At 32.4% G+C, this 23,956-nt stretch overlaps 1 protein-coding gene across 1 annotated transcript in view; it reads left to right on the top strand.

The window, feature by feature from the left end:
• Window positions 1–23,956, top strand: part of LOC111699381 (multiple epidermal growth factor-like domains protein 8) — a 47,047-nt gene that overhangs the window by 16,644 nt on the left and 6,447 nt on the right. The window contains exons 18-32 of the mRNA XM_023470054.1: window positions 173–267; window positions 5,566–5,707; window positions 6,286–6,397; window positions 6,714–6,827; window positions 7,352–7,485; window positions 10,442–10,562; window positions 13,202–13,251; window positions 13,935–13,971; window positions 15,648–15,713; window positions 16,285–16,337; window positions 17,136–17,187; window positions 17,565–17,761; window positions 18,016–18,108; window positions 18,957–19,050; window positions 23,018–23,111. Coding sequence (XP_023325822.1) covers window positions 173–267; window positions 5,566–5,707; window positions 6,286–6,397; window positions 6,714–6,827; window positions 7,352–7,485; window positions 10,442–10,562; window positions 13,202–13,251; window positions 13,935–13,971; window positions 15,648–15,713; window positions 16,285–16,337; window positions 17,136–17,187; window positions 17,565–17,761; window positions 18,016–18,108; window positions 18,957–19,050; window positions 23,018–23,111 — 1,454 coding nt within the window. The remainder of the gene's footprint in view (window positions 1–172; window positions 268–5,565; window positions 5,708–6,285; window positions 6,398–6,713; window positions 6,828–7,351; window positions 7,486–10,441; window positions 10,563–13,201; window positions 13,252–13,934; window positions 13,972–15,647; window positions 15,714–16,284; window positions 16,338–17,135; window positions 17,188–17,564; window positions 17,762–18,015; window positions 18,109–18,956; window positions 19,051–23,017; window positions 23,112–23,956) is intronic.

The following is a 23,956-nucleotide window of genomic DNA, read 5'->3' as shown; positions in this document are numbered from 1 at the left end:
TTCTAGGGGGGGGTATTTACCCCCAGGATTCGGGGGGGGGGGTATTTACCCCCAGGATTCTAGGGGGGGTATTTACCCCCAGGATTCTAGGGGGGGGGGTTAATAACCCCAATAACCCCCCTTATGTCCGCCACTGCATTTAATTGAATTTAATTGAATGTTAATGTTTTAGGATTTGAGAGCGTTTGATACCAAGACGGAAATGTTTAAAATTGTCAACTTTCAAACATTGGAGAAGACCTCGGAGCTCTCCTCTCCTCCACCTAGGTATAGTTGCTCTCATTAAAAAATCTATGAAATTCCGAACATAATTCCTCCCCCCCTCCCCCCTCCTCCCTGAGGAGGATTCACCTAACATTAACCTTACATAATCACATGTAAATGTTTGTATTTAAAAGAATTCAAAATTTTAAAAAACATTTAGGAGTTTGTCTTTTCAGAGATTGTCTTTTAGGAGATTGTCTTTTAGGAGATTGTCTTTAAGGAGTTTGTCTTTCCAGAGATAATCTTTTAGGAGTTTGTTTTTCCGGAGATTGTCTATTAGGATATTGTCTTTTAGGAGTTTGTCTTTTAGGAGTTTGTCTTTTAAAAGATTGTGTTTCAGGAGTTTTTCTTTCAGGAGATTGTCTTTTAGGAGTTTGTGTTTCCGGAGATAATCTTTTAGGAGTTTGTTTTTCCGGAGATTGTCTTTTAGGAGATTGTGTTTCAGGAGTTTGTGTTTCAGGAGTTTGTGTTTCAGGAGTTTGTGTTTCAGGAGATTGTCTTTCCGGAGATCGTCTTTTAGGAGATTGTCTTTTAGGAGATTGTCTTTTAGGAGATTGTCTTTCCTGAGATTGTCTTTTAGGAGATTGTGTTTCAGGAGTTTGTTTTTGAGGAGTTTGTCTGTCAGGAGATGATCTTTTTAGGAGTTTGTTTTTCCTGAGATTGTATTTGAGGAGGTTGTCTTTTAGGAGATTGCCTTTGCGGAGTTTGTCTTTCCGGAGATAATCTTTTAGGAGTTTGTTTTTCCGGAGATTGTCTATTAGGAGATTGTCTTTTAGGAGTTTGTCTTTTAGGAGATTGTGTTTCAGGAGTTTGTCTTTCAAGAGATTGTCTTTCCGGAGATAATCTTTTAGGAGTTTGTTTTTTCGGAGATTGTCTTTTAGGAGATTGTGTTTCAGGAGTTTGTCTTTCAGGAGATTGTCTTTCCAAAGATAATCTTTTAGGAGTTTGTTTTTTCGGAGATTGTCTTTTAGGAGATTGTGTTTCAGGAGTGTCTTTCAGGAGATTGTCTTTCCGGAGATAATCTTTTAGAAGTTTGATTTTCCTGAGATTGTCTTTTAGGAGATTGTGTTTCAGGAGTTTGTTTTTGAGGAGTTTGTCTGTCAGGAGATGATCTTTTAGGAATTTGTTTTTCCTGAGATTTTATTTTAGGAGGTTGTCTTTTAGGAGTTTGTCATAGCAAAAATATAAGTTTTTATTTCAGAAATATAAATTTTGTAGTGTGGCAGCGAATTTGAACATTATTAGCATTATTTTGGAATTAGTTTCCTTTTTATCACTATTTTGAAAGGTTGAATGATTGGCTGGTTGTCTGATTTTTATAGTATTTACAATAATCTGATTATTCTGCATGGGCAATGGGCATTACCCCCCGCACAAATAAAAAGAGGGGCGAGATTAGGAAAGGCTAGGGGACCGAGTAGGATAGTAAAAAAATTTACAATAAGTAAATCGAAGAAACATTTGGGGGAAATTAGAGAAAGTCAAAATTTAATTGAATTTTGTTAAACAATATTTTGGTGTCGAATTAAAAAAAATTGAATTTAGATAATAATTGTCAAGGATTTCAACTAAAAGTAGAGAATTACCAAGTTTGGGGGAAATTACTCACTTTTTTGGTTATATCTGTTTATTTGTTTATATTCACTATAGAATGTACTACAATATATATTATATATATTATACAAACAAATATAGAACATGAATATAGTTACTTTATTGTACAACATTCTCTAAGAGGATTTATAAGCTGACAGGATAAGAAAGAAATAAAGTATAAAGGGGTAAATATATAATACAATTTTCAGGCCACCTTGCTTTTCATCAATAAAAAAAATTGTGCGGATTTTTCTGTTTAAATTCACTTATTTTCCATAATATTCACTTATTTTCAATAATTGTAAATATGTCTTTTTTAAGCAACATTTTTTTATTTCGACCAGCTATAAACCTTCTCTGGGGTCATATGAGTTCCCACAACAAATTTAGACCTGATCATTCAGCCGTTTTGACGTTTAAGGGATATAAACAGACAAACAAACAAACAGACAAGCAAAGTATATTGATAGATATAGATATATAATACACATGTATGCTTTTGTCCCGAAAAGTCATGTTTTTCCAATTTTTTTTTTATTGGAAATTTTTCTTGAATTAAAAGAAAATATATACCCTTGAGAAAGTATTATCTTATTCTAATCTTAAGATGCTCTTGGCAAATATTGACAACGAACAGGAACATGATTTGGAGGGGAAGGGGGGGGGTTTAATTAGCAATATTAGTTTTTCACTGTAATGGTTTAATTTTAATTTTTTGATTTTATAACCTCGTAGCGCCTCTAGTTATGACATTATGTCCATAAGACGTTAAACCTTAAAAACATAACTTTTTTAAGAGAAGGCGTCTCTCCTCTGGAATCCTATGTGGCAGCTAGTCCACCAGGACAGGACAGTTATACGAAACCCTTTGTCAGTGTTTACGGGATCGCTAAATTGGTGACCCTAGAGTTTGAATATGCATTTTTCGTTTCATTAGTCTTTTTCAGTTATCCACTGAGTTGCACTCAGGTATTCAGGCTCCTCTGGGATATCGTCGTTTTCAGATTGATTGCGTATGGACTAGCTGCCACGTAGGATTCCATAAAAATGAATTTTTAAATTGAAAAAAAACCTAATGTCCAATTTAAAGAAATTCAAATGTATTTTGCTGCATATTAAAATATCAAAACTTTTTTCCTGTTCTCTTAATATCTTTGGAAAAAAAGTTATGGTTTCAATACAAAGTAAAGGAAATGATTTTTTTACACAAACTTTTTAATTTTTTAATCTCTATATCTTTTCAACCTGATGTTGAAATTTCAAACTATGAATTCTGTAAGATCAAAATAGTTTAAGTTTGAAAAATCTAAGGTTTACACAGTTTGGTTGTAAAGATATTGTAATTAGAATATTTGAGTTTGTGGCAAAAACTCAGTCCCTTTACTTTAAATCGACGTAGATTTTTAATCAGAATAGATATTTTATTCAGTTTTCTGCACAGGAATAATAAAAATCCCTTGTAAGCTCTTGGGAATGAAGTTTCTTGCCTAATAAAGTTTAACCTTCAAATGATTATTTAATGAATGCTGGCTGCCCCCTCCCCTCTCTCCGTTTCTCCCTAAAATGTTAGAAAGAATACTGAATTAAAGGGAGCGTCTGGCTAGACATAGTAGTTGAGCTAATAGTGCCGAATTGTAGGGATTTTTTTTAAAAAATCATTAAAGACCTATAAGACGTTTGTACGGTCTAAAATTGCTAAGAAAGAGCGTAAAATTCTCCTGATGCTCGCCGCCCAGGCAAGTTGTTTCACAGCACGACTGCTGGAGGGTGTGCCGGTCTGAAGACTTCGACTTTGTGGGTCCGACGTTTGTACTAGTAGGTGTGGGACGGTGCTTCCCATGCCTGCCGGCGGTCTGGGGGGTTCATAACGGGACCTCTTTTTCAGATTTCTTTTCAAATAGTTCAAATACTAGTATAGTCTAGTTCCTTATTAACAACTACTCGCAAGACCTTAAAATTATATGTCTACTTCATATCTACTTTAATTCATCCATGTTTCAGGAGTTTGTGTTTCAGGAGTTTGTGTTTCAGGAGTTTGTCTTTCAGGAGATTTTATAAAAAACAAAAAATAGCTAACATAATTTTTTCTCTTTACGTTATTTCTATTTTAACTAATTGTTGCTTAATCTTTCAGCAAAAAACAATAATACAATTTTTTTGCGGATGTAGAATTTTTTAGTGGATTTTAAAATTATACGACAATCGAAAATTTTGGAGACCATTTTTTGTAATTTTGAGCATCCATAAACTTTCCCTGAGGTGATTTCTCACAAAAAAAATTGGACCCCGACCGGTTCAGCCGTTTTTACGTTTATTGGTTACAAACAAACATAGAAACACCCAGACAAGAGAAGTATATACATTGCGTATACTGCATACACTACAACTCTACCCCCCCCCTCTAGTCTACTCTATTCTCTACTTCTTCCTAAAAGTTTGTTCATGTTATATTCTATACTTTATATTCTCTTTGTAACAATTGTACACCGTCTATCGTCTAGCTAAGGGTGTCCCATTATTTATTTTCAGAAAAAATGTCCACCTTGTTTTTTAGGCCTAAAATCTAAATATCATGGTTGGGAACATCCCTTATGAAAAGTGTCCAAAAGTTTCAAAAGTTAGTGTGGTAAATTATTGGCCAAGGCGTTGTTACGTCGCTTCAAAATAGTCTCAGAATTCAAATTGATGCAACTTTTCATAGCAGTCTGGACCGTTGTGACCCGCCTCTCTAGACTAGAAAAACAATTTAATAAGTCCGGAAGCAAATTAACTTTGCTGAAAAAAAAACTTCAGAAAATTTTAATATTTGAAAAAAAGGGAAATTTATTTGTGCCTGTTATAAAGCGTATTTGGTGTTTTTTGCTTCTGTAAATATTTTGTGACATCCTGTATGCTGTTCAGTAGATGAGGACAAATCAGAATATGTATGTTATGATAAATGGTACTCTATAAGGATCTGGGATAGGGATGGGTGTGGCTGAATTTTTTATCTTTAATTTTTGCAAAATGTAACATGGTATTTGTTTTTAAGTGATATGTTTGTAATATCGTTTTTTCTTCAAAAAATTGTTCTCCAAGTTTTAAAGATATAGGAATTAGAAAAGTAGAGCTTGTTGCAAAAACTCAATTCTTTTTCAATTTTTATTTTCTATTTTTTGAAAAATATCAGAAAATCTTACGACTGTCTTTATAAGACATCAAAGAGAATGGTCTGACTAAGAATAATTAAAATGAAAGATAGGAAGAAAACTCATTTTTTATTTTTTTAATGAGACTTCCGTCGTAGTTTTAGTTGACCCATTTTGAGTAGGGTATTCCAAATTCACAGGGCAACCTTATGGCTTAAAACCTTAAACTGATCAATAATGTGGACGTTTTTTTTTGCTTAAAAAGTGTTAATTTCTTATTTCTCCATTGTTTCTAGATCAAGAAATGTGCAGTTACCGCTAATCAAAATAAAAAATTTCCAAAAACAAAACAAAAACGTGGAAATTTAATTCATTCTTGATTTAGACAAAGCTTTTAAAAGTACTGCTGTGAATCCGATTGTTCTAGAATATCCTGTTCTAGAATATCCTGTGCCAGAATATCCTGTTCTAGAATATCCTATGCTAGAATATTCTGTTCTAGAATATCCTGTTCTAGAATATGCTGCTCTAGAATATCCTGTTCTAGAATATGCTGCTCTAGAATATTTTGTTCTAGATTGTTCCATGCTGCCTGCTATGCCCTGGAGTCGAACTCCCTATATATCCATGGTGGGATGAATTTTAATGAAGAGCTCTCAGATTTTTGGAGATTTGATCTTAATGATCTTGTTTGGGAGTCATTGACTCATACGATAGAGGTAAACAAACTTTAGAATGTGCAAAATGTTTAGTGTACAGATACAACGCCAAAATGTTTAGTGTACAGATACAACGCCAAAATGTTTAGTGTACAGATACAACGCTAAAATGTTTAGTGTACAGATACAACGCTAAAATGTTTAGTGTACAGATACAACGCTAAAATGTTTAGTGTACAGATACAACGCTAAAATGTTTAGTGTACAGATACAACGCTAAAATGTTTATTGTACAGATACAACGCTAAAATGAAGAATACAAGTTTGAATTAAAATGTTGTATTTTCCTCTATTTTCTTACTCAGGTCAAAATTGAGATTAATGACCTCCGATTCCAAATTTTCGTTATAATTCTTGTAGATGATCACAATTGAACTCTGCATGCTAAATTATTTCTAGCTCTTTATTTCGGAGCAAACACAGCCCTTCTTTTGGTTTCTCACATTGTCGAATTGAACTCTCCCCCCCCCCTCAACTCTCCTTTTGCACATTGGATTAACATCAAACTTATAGAGCATACCATATTGAAATTTTTCGGAGTGAGAAAATAAACTCCTATTATATTAATAAATGTTTAGAAGCGTAGTATAGATAATGAGAAGGTTGAGATCTCGCTTGCAGGTCATACGCTCACCTATATACCAGACTCAAGATCCATTCTCATCATAGGCGGATATTCTCAGGATACAGGTTAGATTAGGGTTTAAACTTACATATGTACTATAAAAGCTTGTTTTTCCATAAATGTCAAAATTGCTAAACCGATCAGGTCAATTTTTTGTTACTTGTTCATTTTGTTTTCATAAAGGAATCTTCTTGTTTTACTGAATTTAATACAACCGTATAATGCAATCAAAACATAAACAAATAAATTCTAAACTATAGCAGACGGAAACCTTACGAATTTTAGTTTTCCCAGTACGTGGTTATGATTATATTAAACCAAAAATCATTTTAAATTATGATCTCGAAATCAGCACTAAACACCCCTATGTACACTGTATAGGTTTGAACGGTGTTGTTTACGAGTATCTCCTGCAGTACAGTACATGGAAGAGGATTAAAACAACTGGTTTCCCTCCAACAAGTTTGTTTGGACACACAGCTTCTTATATTCAAGGAAATCATAATATTTTATAAAAAATTTTCAGTGAGACCCATAAAGCGGTGGAATATAAAGACGACATTTCTTTTTTACGGTTATTTGGTCATGGGTCATGCTTTAAATTCACCTTTAATGATGAATCATAAAATTAGGTTTTAAGTTTTAACTAAAAAAAGTTTTACGGAAATCAAAATTAAATTTCTGATTTCAAAATTTCAAATCCTTTTCTAGCGAGCCTTAAGGTTAAAATAAGAAATTTTTCCCAATAAAATCTGTTTTGAAAGTTAGTGTTCATTGTACTAAAATGCTATAAAAAAATATTATCTTAATTCTGAATTAAAAGATTTAATTTTATTTAAATTTTTTAAATGTTTAAATCTAAATATATCAGCTTTCTAGAAATCAATCTTATAATTGTGAATCTTTCTGAGAAATAAAAGCATGTCAGTTTTTACTTCCGGGGCCCACCCACTCCCATGTACAATGTACACTTTAGAGTTTCAGATTTCTAACATATTGAATATTATGTTTATGTGAAGGGATGAAAACCCTGTTTGTATTTGGTTTGGTTGGGAGCTCTGCAAGCAGTGATTCAAGCCAAAGTTATCTCTACTGCTTGAATATTGATACAAAAGTCTGGTCTGTTTTACCCTTCAGTCCTAAACATTCTAAAGTAAGAAAAAAAATCAAAAATTTCCATTTTTAACAAAGAAAACAGGGTTTTTAGTTGAGTTATTATATATTTTTTACCTTTTCAAGTTTAGCTTCAGTGATGACCCGAAATAAATAATAATAATGCAAATATTTGCTTTGTAACAACATCAAATAGATACACTTAAGTATTGCAATAATGTTCCTATTCCATTGTTTTCTTTTTATCACTGTAAACAAAACAAAACCTTTACATTTATTATATTTGTTTTTATCCCAAAAACTTTGGGACGGCTGAGCCGATCGGACCCAAGCAGGGCCTCAAATAACCAAACAAATTTTCACAAAAAGATTGTGACCGCCAAAAAAGTTCTTGGAAAAAAAGTTTCCAGTAAAAAAGTCCTAAAATTTCGATATTATCAATCTGAATAATTAAGCTGTAAATATTTATGTTGGTTCGTTATTCTAGACAAAATGGTTTGTAGTTTCAAACTATAGAAGATCAATGAAAACTAAATTAATTATGAATTTATTGGAGAGATCAAAGATAGATTTTGTTGGTTATTTTCCGTAACATTCCTTTCAATATACAGGGTGTCCCATAATCATGAGTATTATGAGGCCACTTCCAAGTGGTCTTAGACTTTGAATTTAGTTAATGAAAAAGTGTTCCTAAAGTAGGTTTAAGGCGTTTTAAAAAGACGCGAAAAACAGGCCAAATTTCAAATGATTTCAACAATTTAAAATAAGAAACTTTCCTCATTTTTTAAATTAAAAAAAAATCTGAGTAATAATGATTCCACCTACTTATTAATGTCCGGACATTCCACCTACTTACTAATGTCCGGACATTCCACCTACTTACTAATGTCTGGACAGCCCACAAACTTATTATTGTCCGGACAGCCCATAAACTTATTAATGTCCAGACAGCCGACCTACTTATTAATTTCCGGACATTCCATCTACTTAATAATGTCCATACATTCCACATACTTATAAATGTCCGGAAATTCCACAAACTTATTAATGTCCAGACAGCCCATAAACTTATTAGTGTTCGGACATTCCACCTACTCATTAATGTCCGGACAGCCCACAAGCTTATTAATGTCCAGATATTCCACCTACTTATTAATGTCCGGACAGTCCACAAACTTATTAATGTCCAGACAGCCCATAAACTTATTAATGTCCAAACATTCCACCTACGTATTAATATCCAGACATTCCACCTACTTATTAATGCCCAGTCAACCCACCTACTTATTAATGTCCGGACATTCCACCTACTCATTAATGTTTGGACAGTCCATAAACTTATTAATGTCCATACATTCCACCTACTTATAAATGTCCGGACACTCCGCCTACTTATTAATGTCCAGACAGCCCACCTACTTATTAATGTTCGGACATTCCACCTACTAATTAATGTCCGGACCTCCATCTACGTATCAATGTCCGGACATTCTTCCTACTTATTAATGTCCGGATAGCCCAAAAATTTATTAATGTCCAGACATTCCACCTAATGCCCGGACAGTCCACAAACTTGTTAATGTCCACACAGCCCACTTATACTTTTTAATAACGTCCGGACAGCCATCCCACTTATTCATGTTCGGACAGCACACATACTTATACATGATCGGACAGCACACACACTTATTCATGTTCGGACAGCACACATTCTTATTCATGTTCGGACAGCACACATACTTATTCATGTTCGGACAGCACACATACTTATACATGATCGGAAAGCACACACACTTATTCACGTTCGGACAGCACACATAAAAAATTGCCGTTCGGACAGAACACTGCATACTTATTCATATTTGGACAGCACACACACTTATTCATGATCGGGCAGTACACACACTTATTCATGTTCGGACAGCACACATACTTATTCATGTTCGGACAGAACACATACTTATTACTAACGTACGTACAGCCCTCATGGATACACCATTTCTTTCTTTTAGTTTTTCAGTTAAAGCTAAAGCAACTCATTTAACTTTCTCCAAGTTAGATTGGTTTAAGGTAAAAACTGAATAGTTTTGTCCCCGGGCTAAATCTGTCACAATTCAACCAGAACTTTTGTAATTAGATTCGATGTATTTACGCTTAAATAACTAAATAACTAATGTCCCTAAAGTTTTTACAGTGTAAAACTAGAGTAGTAGAAGAACCACTGGGTTTCCAAGCCTTATAGTTGACAAGACAATTTGTAACCGTGTAAAATAAAGTTAGAAAAAGGAAATTGCATTTTAACACTTGACTAATGTGTGAAACTTGCAATTTTATAATTCACAATTCACTAAAGTAAACCTTGCATTTTCACACTTGGATGGTAAAAATACGAATAGTCTTCATTGGTTGTATGTATAAACTATATATGGGGGAAATCAGATATGTTATCATTGTTCGATTTGAGAAATTATAAAAAGTTATCAATGATATGAAAATTTTTCACCGGATTATCAAGCGGCAGGATAAGTACAAAATTTTGGAAATCAAATCTATTAAAAAAAATTAAAAATTTTAGCATCTATTTTAATTTTGGCAATAATTCCTTTGGAAACATTAATTTCCAACCTGAAAAACATTAAGGTCATGTTTGAAGATAGAATTAAGTTCTTAAATGGACTGAACACGTAATTTCAAGTGACCCCCCGTACAAAGATGGCAATGCTTGATTAACAACGGTACCATTGAAAGTTTTTCTCTGATCAATGATGTGGAGGATATTGTCGTTTTTCTAGGTTTAACATTATTTTATTCAGATATGCGGGAGTAACTTTTTTAGAGAAACCACTGTTGAAAATGATCAGTTTTCAAAATTAATATTTCTAATTCCCTATTGATCAGACAAAGCTTGAAAGGGTACAGTTGTGAATCGGACATTGTCATCTTTGCTTGGATGGTCACTTGAAATTATGTTTACAATTCCTTTAATAATATTCCAGGCTGTGTACTCCAGCGGAAATACTATTAGTGGTCGAATGTTCCACTCTGGAGTAGAGACTCCCAACTCCTTGATTTTCCTTGGAGCAGATCCACCAAACAGCAAGCTCAACACCATTCTAGGCAACACACATTCAGACATCGGGGACCTCGACCAGGGACCCAATTTAATGGATTTGAACTGCCTACCGCCGGTTCAAATTTGAATCATCAATTCAAAAACTCCTTTAATTTTCAACTTTGAATCGGTGGTTCAAATTTAAACCGTCATTAGGTAGTTCAAGAACGTAGCTCAAATTTATTAAATTAGATCCCTGATCGAGGATTTAATTAATAGAAAGAAGTAGCTGAACCACACACAGATGTAGTTCAACCACTTGTGTTCAAGCTGAAGAGAACTGGTTGAACTACGTCTATGAGGTTAAACAATGTCTTTATATTTATCCCAGGCAGTTGTATCATTGGGCTTGAATTGCTTGTCGTTTAAAACTTCATTTTTCAATGTGAGGTCTACTATAGAGTCTGTATTTAAATATTTTAATTTTGAGAAGTTTAGCAGAAGAGGTTGGAACTTTGGTTCTGATAATGCACTTGGTATACCAGTCAATAAACTCCAGGTTCACCGTGTAAACGTTTAAATTGAAGGATTTTAGTTAAATTCAGGTAGAACACGAGAGAATTACTGACAAGTTATTTTTAAATGATTTTTTTAAAAAGGGTTGACCAATTTAATTCGTTTTTTTAAATATATTTTCTCTCAGAATCAAAATTTAGCTTGGTGTAACAAAAGTAAATGTAAAATTTGCTTATTTTAAACATTTGCTTATCTTCTACTCTATGCCAAAAAAATTATGCTAAAAATCGAACACATGTTAAATCGGACAGTTTTCCAATTTTTTTAGGATACAAATAATGCTAACTTAGTAAAGGCAAAGTTTTATCAAAAGTTTTAAAAACGTACCAAATCTTGAGAACCCCGCGCTGCCAAGGTTACTAAAAGTTACTTCCGCCGTTTACCCACACTTGAACGATTTTACCGGGAAACTAAATTTTCGCTGTTTAAAGTCGACCCATTCATTTTAGAATCTCAAAACCAAGCTAAGAACATTCCCGTGGGTCTCCCGAGGTCCCTAATAATGTTTGGCTAATCAGTCCAAGGGTTCCTGAGTTATGATTGGACAAACAAACAGAGAGACAAAACGAGATTACAGATATATATATAGATAAAGATATAGATCTAGAGAATTAAACATCCTCTTAACCTAGATATAATCCATTTGTTTTATTTTTATGGTCTAGTATCCATTTTTACTTCCCTCCTCTTTCCATCAACCTTCCCCCCTATCCCCCTCCCATCCCTCTCCCCCCTCTTGACCATATATTTGATGTTCTGGTTCTGGGACCCATTCTTTATTTATGAGATAACAATAAACTAGATGAACAGATATATTCTAGATGTACAGAAATATTCTAGATGTTCAATAAACTAGATGAACAGATATATTCTAGATGTTCAATAAACTAGATGAACAGATATATTCTAGATGTCAATAAACTAGATTAATAGATATAGTCTAGATGTTCAATAAACTAGATGAACAAATATATTCTAGATGTTCAATAAACTAGATTAACAGATATAGTCTAGATGTTCAATAAACTAGATGAACAAATATAGTCTAGATGTTCAATAAAATTTCTGCAACCTTTATAGGAATCATGCAGAGTGTCTCAAAAAAGTTATATTCTTTAAACCTTTATTTTTCTTTTAAAAATGGCGTTGACAAAATATTCAAAATGATAGAAATAAGATATTAAAACATTTTAGTTTTTTTATATTTTTGATTTTGAGATGAAAAAAGTAAAAAATAAGTAGAAGCCCTGTATTTCCGAATTCCCCTTCCCCGGTTTTTCTCCTAAACTAAAGGTACAATTTAATTTAATGATATAATTCCGGGGGATGACAAATATGGTTTGAATTTGAAAGTAAAATTTGAAAGTATGTGGACATTTCGTTGATTGATATCTAAACCCTTCCACCACTCTTCCAAAAAAGAGTACATTTTATAAAGAAAGCAGACGTTTTAATAAAGTGAAAAATGTCATTTTTTTAAATATAAGAAATTATACTAGGTGTTGGCTAAATTATTTATATTTTTCCAAAAAACGGTCATTTCTGAATATTTAGAGGCATGTATTTTTTATTCATTTATTTACTAAGAAGTTTTAAAATGAGGATTGACATTTTTGAATTTATATTGTATGGAAGATTAATGATTTAAAGGTAAAAAGAAAATGTTGATACAATTCTTGAAAAATCTCATGTTTACACCTTTGTATTTAGTAATAATGTAGATATAGTCCCTTTTAGTCCCGTATTTAACGGGGCTGAAATCATAATATCAAGTGACCCTTCATGCAACTATGGCAATGCCCAATTCACAACGGTAATACTAATAGCTATTTCTGATCAAATATGAATTATATATCAATTTTTTAAATTTTTTAAAGCTGATTGCGCATGTCTACTGCAGGAAAACATGAAGGATTATCAGAAATGAACACTTCTAATCCTGAAAAACAATAAAATATTCTATATCATTGATCAGATAAAGGTTTCAAGGATACCGTCGTGAATCGGACATTGCCAACTTTACATGAAGGGTCACTTGAAATTACGCTTACAGTCTCTTTTTAAGTTTAATAAATACCCCTTAATTAACCTCATTGTCTGTCCTGGTCTGAATGTTAAACGGTTTCAGTTTTCTGGCTGGAGTGCCTCCAATGGGTTAAAATCACTGCTGAAAAACAGGTTTGTCATTGATTACTAAGGGTTGACCCCCCCCCCCCCCCCCCCCCTCCTCTCCCTATTGGAAGAGTGAAAAGTACAGTTCCTAGAAGGGAAACAAGGACTTGCTTCCAAGGAATGTTAATAAAGGGAATGCAATGGCGCTCGTCTGGCATGAGAAAGCCAGTAGCACTGCTTTGCAGACGAGTTCGGTATTCCTTACACACACTATTTTGGTACGACACACAACGTGACTACAGTCAAGGAAATTGCAGAACAATGTCGTCAATTATAATTAAGCTTGAATAACGAGTAGTTTATACTTTATTATAAACTTTAATCAAATTATATTCTTTGCATGAAAATTTGGCATATAGTATTGACTTAAATGTATAAGTAATATATTACGTGTATATTAAACTTATTTTTAAGTAAACAAATGTACTCTCCTAGACTGTACACATACCGAGATTCTTATGCATTGTATATACCTACAGTACACACCTTCTGTTCAATATTCCTTACACACACTCTTGGTACAGACACACACACATGACGTTTCCGCCCCCTGCTTGCTTCGCCCTAGAAAGTTCTAAATATTAAAACCCCCCTAGGACCAATTTCTGTTTACGCCCCTGTATATTACTATTTATAAAATATGCAGTCAATTTTATAAATTAATTCAAAATTAATCAAATGTTTTTTAGGATTTTAAGTTCATGCGGAAACAGACTGAATGGATTGGTAATATATATTTCTTTAATAAACACAGCAGCACAGAGTTTTATACATTTTGCTTTGTTTAATGATTTTACCCAAGGAGGGAGCGATAGGGTTTCCGTACACTTTGCTGTGACGTTTTTGGACTGCTGAAGAACTAGTTTTTGCGTTACAACAATAATAAAGATTGTAAGCAATAACACAAATGATAAACCTTGAATTTGATTGAAAATGTCTATGTAATAAGGTTCTTTTCGTATAGAACTAATATCCCTAACCTTTTCAATTTTTTTAACAAGATAATACTACTTTCACAGTCCAAAAACGTCACAGCAAAGGGTACGGAAACCCTATCGCCCCCTCCTTCTATTCAATATATCCTTGATTTTACCCAATGCTTGAACAATCTTCTACATTCTAACAACCTGGCATAAATAACAAATTCATTGTTAATAACGGTTTTATTATTATTGGTATTTTTCCAAAAGCTGCAAAATCTGACCTCACCCTTGCAACGGCGTCTCAGGGGAGGAAATGTAATCAGGCCTTTTAATTTATATTTTCAACTATTTAAAAACTCTTATTGACACTGTATAATGCGAATGCCCCGGGGGAATGCCCATATTCGGTGGTAAACTGAATAATAAAAATAAATGTATAAACGGTCGAAACTAAAGCTAAAATTAGGGTTTCTAATCGGAATTGCACGGAATTAGTGGGCTCGCAATTGCGCGCAAGTGAACTCCACTTGCGTTTGAAACCCTAGCTATAAGGAACAAACTTTACCCGTCGGACCATACAAGAAATGGATTTTAGGTAATAAGTACTTTCCCAAGCGGCAACTTCTAATTTTCTAAAAGGGTATTTTCCCAAGAGACTACTTCCCACATGTTCAATTCCCCAAACGTTAACTTCCCAAGTTATTCTCACTCCCAGCCACAGCGTTCGGCCCCTTCGCAGCCTGCGGCGCCTCAGAAGGCCTTACCTAACATTTGGGAAGTTGCCGCTTGGGAAAATGTACATTGGGAAGTTGCCACTTGGGAAAATGCCTTGGGAAAATACCTTTGGGAAAGTACCTAACACCCAGAAATGTATTAGTGTTTTCTGAAGAGATTAACACCAGTGTTACTCACAAATGATGAGACTATAAAGACGATCTGAAACTTTTACAATGTTACAATCACATCGTTAAATTAAGTCATCTGCCCTGAATATTGTCTTTTTATCGCAACCAACATTACCGACCTATGATTCCCCAAACAGAGGGAGGTTAGGTTACATAACGTCCCTTCGAACAGTTATGTAAAATAACCACCCGTTCTGTGAAGTTTTCGGGAAAATATTCGCGCATTTTCATCTCAAAAGACAATAAAATTGTGTACAACTACTTTTTCGGGAAAATAGAAATGTTACATAACCACGGGTTCCGTCGACTAATTTTGTCTACAAAACATCCCTCGCTGCGCGTTGGTTGTTTTGTAGGTTCCCTTAACTTCCCTGTAAAGTAGTTGTAAATAATTATAATTACTATATTCAAGGGAATCATGAATATAATGAAACAGACAGTATACATTTTGTCGTCTTAGAAGTTTCATCCTTTGTGGGTAATCCTGTATACAACAGTTCAAGTCTTGGGTATTATTTGAGATAAATATGTTTTCTCTAGGTCCGGATTTTAGATATAAATATGTTTTCTCTAGGTCCGGACTTTGATTCTAATTTCGGAGCCAGGTCTGTGTTCAGCCAAGGTTCCATCTATACAATAGGAAAGTAAAAATAAAAATAAATACCTGAGATGAACATTTTTGAATGATATTTGAACTAGGTCACAATAGGAAAGTAAAAAATAAAAATAAATGCCTGAAATGAACATTTTTGAATGATATTTGAACTGGGTCACAATAGGAAAGTAAAAAATAAAAATAAATCCTGAGATGAACATTTTTGAATGATATTTGAACTAGGTCAAGCAAGTCTAACTTGTTATTTAAACTAAAACCTATAGCTTTAAAGCGACTGAAGCTGGAATTTTAAGTGATCCTCTAAGCAAAGATAACAATGCCCGATTAACAACTACTGTACTCTTTGAAAGATAACATCGTTTTTTCAGACTCGAAAAATGTTATTTCTGTGAATTGCTCTTGAGAGAACTAGCAAATGAAAATAAATAGTTAAAATGAAGAAAAACACGGATTTATAATTCATGTTCAGACAAAGATTTTAAGAGTACCGTTATAAATCTGGCAATGTCAGGAGGGTCAATTGAAATTACGCTTACAATCCCTTTAAAACCTTGAGAACTATGTTTGGTCTATAAATATTATTTTACTGTGAAAGGCGGCGTAAGAGGCATTTACAGAACGTACATTTCAAGAATTCAACTCTCGCAGGAAATAGTAGCTCCATCATCGTATAAATATATCTATTTGAGTTACTCCTAACATTATTTTCATGAATTGAACAAAATGTTCTCAATTTTGAAATTTCTGTAGTTTGACAATGCGAACAAAATATCTCAGATTTAAATTTTTTCTTTGTTATGTCTTTTTATAAATAATTCCACATGTTCATCTTTTTATTTTTCTTCACTTGCACGTCTGCATTTTCTTATTTTTTCTAACTTATTTTTTTGGCGCTGTTAGTATGTTTTTGTCGTCATGATTCTTTCTGAACTGTAGATTAGATATCCATTTCTGAAATTGTTTTTAATTAAGAAATCAGGAAGAATTATTATAGATTCCATCAATTGCTAAAGTTACAATTTTAAAAAGCTTTAATATATTCCAAAAAAAATCATGTTCTTTCTTGTTGTTATGTCCTATGCATCTAAGTGAATGTTGAGACCAGGGTTATTAATCGTGTTGGATAGTTTTCAGAAAAAATTAAATAAAACTTCCAAGATTTGAAAACTGTATTATGTTAAAGTTTGCTTTATTTTTGCAATATTTTTATCCAAAAAATATGGAAACCCGAGCAAAAAACGATCGTTACAACTTACTAAACGTTCGTTTTTGTCGTTTTTGGATCGTTTTTGGATCGTTTTTGGTCGTTTTTTGCTTTTATCTTCTGCCAGGGTCAAAATTTGACATTGTTTAAAAAGGGCAAATGTTTAGAATATTAAACTTAGAAGATATAGGTAAAAAACCAACTGAAAGTATATAACTATAGTTGAGACTACTATTGGATAGGATGTATGTAATCTGTTTTCACTCAACCAGATCGATTGCTTAGATATCACAGGCATAGGATATACTCAACAATTATTTTTTCAATAAATTAATTAATCAATTGTTAATATATAAACAAATTATGTTTTATTATCTGTCAGACTTTGTCTTAAAATGTGAGAAAAAAACCTTTTACCCTCCTCTAACTCTAAATACTTAGTCCCTATATCTGTGCAAAATGATGTCGTGTACCTGTGATATTTCAAACTATGAATTCTGCTAGATCAAATAGTCAAAGTTTGAAAATTCAAAGGCTAGCACAATCAGGATGCAGAAATTATAGGTATTTAACATTGCAAGTTTAAAGCGAGTTATCAGTTCTATCACTATTTATTGAATTTTTGAATAAAACTTAAATGATGAGATTTTTGTTGATGTGTTCTTGTCCAGGCTGTAACTTTTGTAACCAAGGAAACTCCTCTGTATGTTTCTCTGAATATCGGGCCAGTCAGGTCTCCCAGGAAACTGGAGATCTGTACGCCAGGGAACCCGGAGACCTGCACGCCCGGGAACCTGGAGATCTCAAAATCTGCTCCCAAGATGACATTGTAAAGGGCCAAGTTTGTGACCAGAACTGGATTTCACAGGTTCACAGTTGACCTTCTTTTTTTAAATATTTTTTGGGGGAATTTTTCAAAGATTAATGAGATTTTTTAATCAAATGGTGATATAAAAGAACGAAATTCTTTAAATTCGTTCAGAGTTTGGTATGTCAACCTGTCTTGGGTCATTTTTGATTGGTTTAAATCATAACTTAAGATTTTACCTAAAAAGTAAAATGGTATGCGGGTAGTATAGGACGTCCCTAAAAGTCTGAGTATTTGATTGATTGATTGTTTAGAATGATCGTGACTGTAAAAGTCTGAGTAGTTGTGGTGAATGCTTGGTCGAATGGCCGGTTTTTGGTGGATCCCCTATTCAGTCACATTGCCAGGTAAGTTTTCTTTTTTTATATTCTCAAAATTTTTAATAAATTCTTTTTGAACTTGACTTAAATGAAGTCAAGTGTTTTGCTGACGTCGGAGCTTAAAGGGAGTGACCGGCAATGTATGGAAGTTAAACTGAATACGTGGTATTGTGGACAAATTTTGTAGGATTCATTTTAGACATATAAAACATTTCTATGATGTATATTTCCTGAGTTTGAGCGCAAAGTCGACGTTCAAAATCATGAATTTGGGTGGGTACGTTTTCAGAACGTCTTAAATGAACCCTAAAAATATTATATTCAAAGTTCAGTGTTTCAAAACAGATCTTTTGGTTTCCATAAATGGCTCAGGCTTTTCAGAAATGTTCGCTTTATTTCCAAAAAACTGAGTAAGATCGGTAGAATGGTCCAAATTAATCCTGGACCAAATTAAATTAATTCGAGCTAGGTCGCTGAACTTTCTAAAGTTAAACCCTAAATGAGCAATACATCGAAAGAATTTATTAAATGTCGTCTAATGGGTTTTATACTATTTTACGTAAATCTCAGTAGTTGCAAAAATAAATAAATAGCCATGAATATGAGGGAACAGTTGTAAAGAGCTCCATATAATTATTTCATTAAAAAACTAAATATCTGCAACATTCCATTATCAGAAAGTGAAGAATACGACATTTGATGAATTCTTTCGATGTATGGCTTATTAAGGGTTTAACTGTACCATCACTCAACTATCTACAGCTGTTGTGTTACAGATTTAAGTTACATGGCTGAACCATCTCTAGACCTAGCTCAAATTAATTGAATCCAGCCCAACTTTTACTTTTTAACTGTTTGTAATGTCTTTTTTTAAGTGGTGCCATGGGTGTGACAGAGGAGGCAAATGTGTTCCACGTGGTTTGGATTGTTCTACAGAAAACCTCTGTTACTCACAACAAAAATCTATAGGTCAATCAACCAGAATAAGACAAATCAACAAAAACAAGATGAATCACTAGAAATAAGATAAATCACTGAAATAAGATGAGTAAACTGAAATAAGATGAATCACTAAAAATAAGATAAATCATGTAAATAAAAGATAAGTAAACTGAAATAAGATAATTAAACAAAAACATGGGAGAAATCAACAAACATAATTATATCAACTAATATATAAGTTAAGAAAAGTAATAAAATGCATTAGAAATATACCAACAAAAATAAGATATATGAATGGAAAAAATATCAACCAATATGTTAAAAAATATGTCCAAAAGGGTTAGAGCGACCTTTAAGGGATAAATTAACTAACATAAGATAAATCAACCCAATTGAGATAAGATAAATCAACCAAATTGAGATAAGATAAATCAACCAAATTGAGATAAGATAAATCAACCAAACTGAGATAAGATAAATCACCCAAATATTGAGATTAGATAAATCAACCAAATTGAGATTAGATAAATCAACCCAATTGAGATAAGATAAATCAACCAAATTGATTGAGATAAGATAAATCAACCAAATTGAGATAAGATAAATTAACCAAATTGAGATAAGATAAATTAACCAAATTGAGATAAGATAAATCAACCAAATTGAGATAAGATAAATCAACCAAATTCAGATAAGATAAATCAACCAAATTGAGATAAGATAAATCAACCAAATTGATAAAGATAATTAGACAAATCAACGAATATGAGATAGAAAATCAAAAAATAAGACATCAGAATCATTAAAAATAAGATATCTAAATAAACTTATTTAAGATAAATTAACTATTTAATACAATTCTTCTAAGCAAGATAAAAAAAAAATATTTCCAATATGAAAATTCATTCAAATGGTACAAATCAACCAGCATGGGTTATGAAAGACCCATTCTTGTTTCAAATGTGAAAAAAAACTAAATTATGTAAATTACTGTAAAGTTTACTTTAAGTTTTATGCTTTTCGTGTTTTTCATTACTTTGATGTCATCTTCAGACTAACTAATAGGATAGAAAACATCTTTTATAAAATTCTTTAATCTGGTCTGCTATCTACATTTAAACCTTCGTTGCTTGATAAGGCAGTGACCTTTTAAACACAAGTGTATTGCTTTAAAGATGAAAAACGTGTAAATCTAGTTTATAATGAGTGCAGATTGTGTAATATTTTTATAAGCGCAGAGGTAGTTTTGACAAACCTGTAAACTGCAAAGTTAAAGTATTATCTGTTCTTGTAGAAGTGGGTATTTGTTGGCTAGGACTGATTGTATGTGCAGAAACTAAGATTAATGGTTTAAGATCTATCTGGTCCATTCTTCTATCTTTACTAAAACGGAAAGAAAGTTTGTTTGACTATCTCACCATTTTAGATTGGACTCTTTTTTAAAAATTAACTTCTAAGAACTATAAATTTTTAGACATCAACTAGAAATTTTATATACATCTTGCCACTTGAAATTTTCCTAACATATACGGATAATAAATGATTTTTGAAAAGGGAATAAGTGATTTTGCAATAAACTGTATAGGCCTGGTAAAAGAAATATTAGTTCCAAGTTAAAATGAGTTAAAGTATGGAATTTAGGTTTTTTCAATGATAATCTAATAATTTTCTTTATTTTTCAGTATATTAACAATATTAGGGGTGAATTTTGCCGAATTTTTCATGTTTTCTCTCCAAATCTTGACAAGTATTTATAAATATATACACCAAACCAAAACTGGTATTTTCTCCTTTGACTGTCCAAATAAGTTAAAGTTTTTAAGAACTCTATATCGGAAGTAAGTGATGATGTCCGAATGAAAGAATGTATTGAACAAACCTTCTTTCTTCATCCGACATTAGGATGATTCATGGTAGTCTTGGGAATAGAATACACCCCACATTCGTATTGTGAACAAATTTCGCTGCTAGAAATAGATGTAGAGCCGTTTGCCAAAAATCGTGAACAATTTTAAGTCCTTAGTTTTAAAAACAAACAAAAACAGGAACAAATCATTTTTTAATTTATTCGAACAAGTCCATGTGTTCGTTAATCGTACGTTAATTTTAATAAAGAAAAAAAATTTAGTTTGTTCACAAAAATGAATAAAGTGGCAAATAAATAAATAAATAAATAACAAATCCAATCAAAATATTCATGTTTCTAAATTTTACATAAATTATACAAATAACGTATTACTAGTGGTACTAAGCACAAATGAATATTGAATACTAAGATGGATTGGCCCATTTTATACATTCTATGCTTGTTGATTAAAAACTTTGCTAGATAATGGGTAGTATGAATGTTTTGATCCATGTGTCAGAGAAATGTAGGATGGGAAAACTTTTAAATGATTGATAGGGCAAAAAACTTTTAGTTTTGCATAAAATATAAATTCTTATAGAAATATGGTGAACATTATTTAGATGGAGAGGTTCCTAAGCATAACTAGTAAACTTAGATTCCAAGAATTTTCTGTTATTAACATTAATGTCAAGAGTTAATTCCCTCTACAGGTATTCTTCTTGAAAAAGTATGAATAATTTATACTTTAAGTTAAGAATTAGAGTTTCATGACATTTAAATCCAAATTTTCCGACTTGTTTTTTTTCAATCATCATATTAATGTTCTAAACTAATGCAAATCATTATTTGACTGTTTTTGATAAGTTTAAGGGGTACAAGGTGTGATTTAAATGCAGGGCTGGGAGAAATCAAATCGGTTGAAAATACGCAAAATGGTGAGGGAGAAAAAGTAAGATATGCCACAAGTGACAAACTAGTTTTTCCAATTTTTTTTAGTCTTTGCAAGCTGATGTTGTAAACCTTTGATATTTCAAATTCAGAACCTTTCATCTTAAAAATTCAAAGTTTAAGATATGAAAGATCTACAACAAAGAAGGATTAGGTATTTTAAGTTTTTGTCAAGTGTTTAGTTCATTTAGTTCTTATTGCAACTTTTGCAAGGATTTTCTCCGCTTTTCAGCTTTAAAACACTGACAAGTGGAGAAAATCCTTTCCAACAATTCCATCTTCCGCCAATAATCAGTTACGTCATATGAGGATTTTGAGTGTCCAATTGTATGAAGACGACATTTTCCGTACAATGGAGGAGCGCATACAGAGTATCTAACATTAATAAACAACCTTGCTTCCACCTGTTCCCTCTTGGTTTTGAGTGAAGAGTAATTTGTTGAGGGCTCAGACGGAATAAAGAGTAGCTGACTCTCCCCCGGGATAAGCCAGAGAAAAGCTCGGTAGAATTATAATATGCAATGTTGGATAACATACAGCGTAATACAGTACGTGTGCATTAGAAAAAGTATGTTAAGCTCAGCTGTTTTTCTTTCACCAAAGTCTACCTATTTTATGTCAGTTTGGCTAGAGCCTCTGTTTTTATCTACATTAGTCTTACATTTTTGTTAAAGTTTTTTATTTTTATTTACATAATTTCTAAAATAAAATTTGATTACCCATAATTACGCCCTTTTGGGTTGGAGACAATTATTTTGTATCAACATAAATCCAAAGTTTTGGGTTGGATTTCACCATTTTTTATTCTCGTTAGCCCGCCTTTTGGGGTTAAAGGCCGCCATTTTTCATTCTCATAACTCAGCCATTTAGAATTTTTTTATCCAAATAAATCCGCCATTAGGATTAAAGAATGTAATTTTTTTATCCAAATAAATCCCCCATTAGGATTGAGGAATGTAATTTTTTATCCAAATAAATCCGCATTTTGGATTAAAATCTCTATTTTTTTGGAAATAAATCCGCCATTTGGATTAAAATCTTTATTTTTTTGGAAATAAATCCTCCATTTGGATTTTTGTAATTTTGTATTCAATTAAATCCCCCATTTGGATTAGAGTTGGGCATTTTTATCCATATAAATCCTTCATTTTAGTAAGTTTTTATCAAATCAAATCCAAAATTTTGGTTCGATCTCAGAATTATCTGGTGAGTGTCCTGAGCTTGAATGTTCTGCTACTTCCTGCACAAACTGCCTGGATTCAAATTGTTTTTGGTCAAAACAATTCACAAGGTAAATTCAATGGAACTGAGTTTTAAAAAAAAGAAATCCTCATTTTTATTAGATATTTTTAGATATTAAATGTTAAATCAGGTTGTAAAGATACAAGAATTAGAAAATTTGAGTTGTTAGCAAATCTCAGTTTCTTAACGACTAGAAAACTGATTCAAAAAATTCAATTAACTTTTCTTAAAATTAAACCTTGAAACATTGTTCTAATTCTGAAAAGTTTAACTTGTCTAATTCTTGGATAGAGTAGATTATTTTCATATGGTTAAAGTTTAATAGTTAGTTCATACAACTCTTCCAATTAAGGTTACTTAGAAATATGTTAAATATTCATTTTTTCTTATATTTCAATCCTATTTTTTGTCAAAAGACCACCTTCTTATATTTTGTTGTCTGTGTTGAACTGCTTAGCTCTACTGCCTGACATGCAATGATGCAAGGCTAAGCCTTTATGTCCTGCTAAAGGTACTGTGGACGTAATATCCAGTCGACCTTTAGCTAAGGAGTTGCTTGTCCGATTCACAATTGTACCCATTAAAACTTTAATATTAAAAATAAAATTCCTGTTTTTCCATTTCAAAATTTAATGTTTTCAAATGCGGTGAGTTTCGGCTTTATGGGGCATGCAGAAAAAGATGGACGTTAAGTGAAATTCAATTTTTTAACACATTTTTATTACATTAAGGGCTAAAGGATACTGATGTAAATCGATCATGGAACGCTTTATATGATGTCTCCGGTCCCTTTCAGAACGGTTTATATCAAAATGAAATGAAATGATATGAAAATTGAAAAATTTTGGTCATCATGGTTTATCGGATACAATCTCTTTTTGAGAACATTCGCTG

The sequence above is a fragment of the Eurytemora carolleeae genome, unplaced genomic scaffold (genome assembly GCF_000591075.1).
Source record: "Eurytemora carolleeae unplaced genomic scaffold, Eaff_2.0 scaffold261, whole genome shotgun sequence".
In the NCBI taxonomy this organism is placed as follows: domain Eukaryota; kingdom Metazoa; phylum Arthropoda; class Copepoda; order Calanoida; family Temoridae; genus Eurytemora; species Eurytemora carolleeae.
Note: the sequence above shows the minus strand (reverse complement) of the source record. Positions and strands in the feature narration are given on the sequence as shown.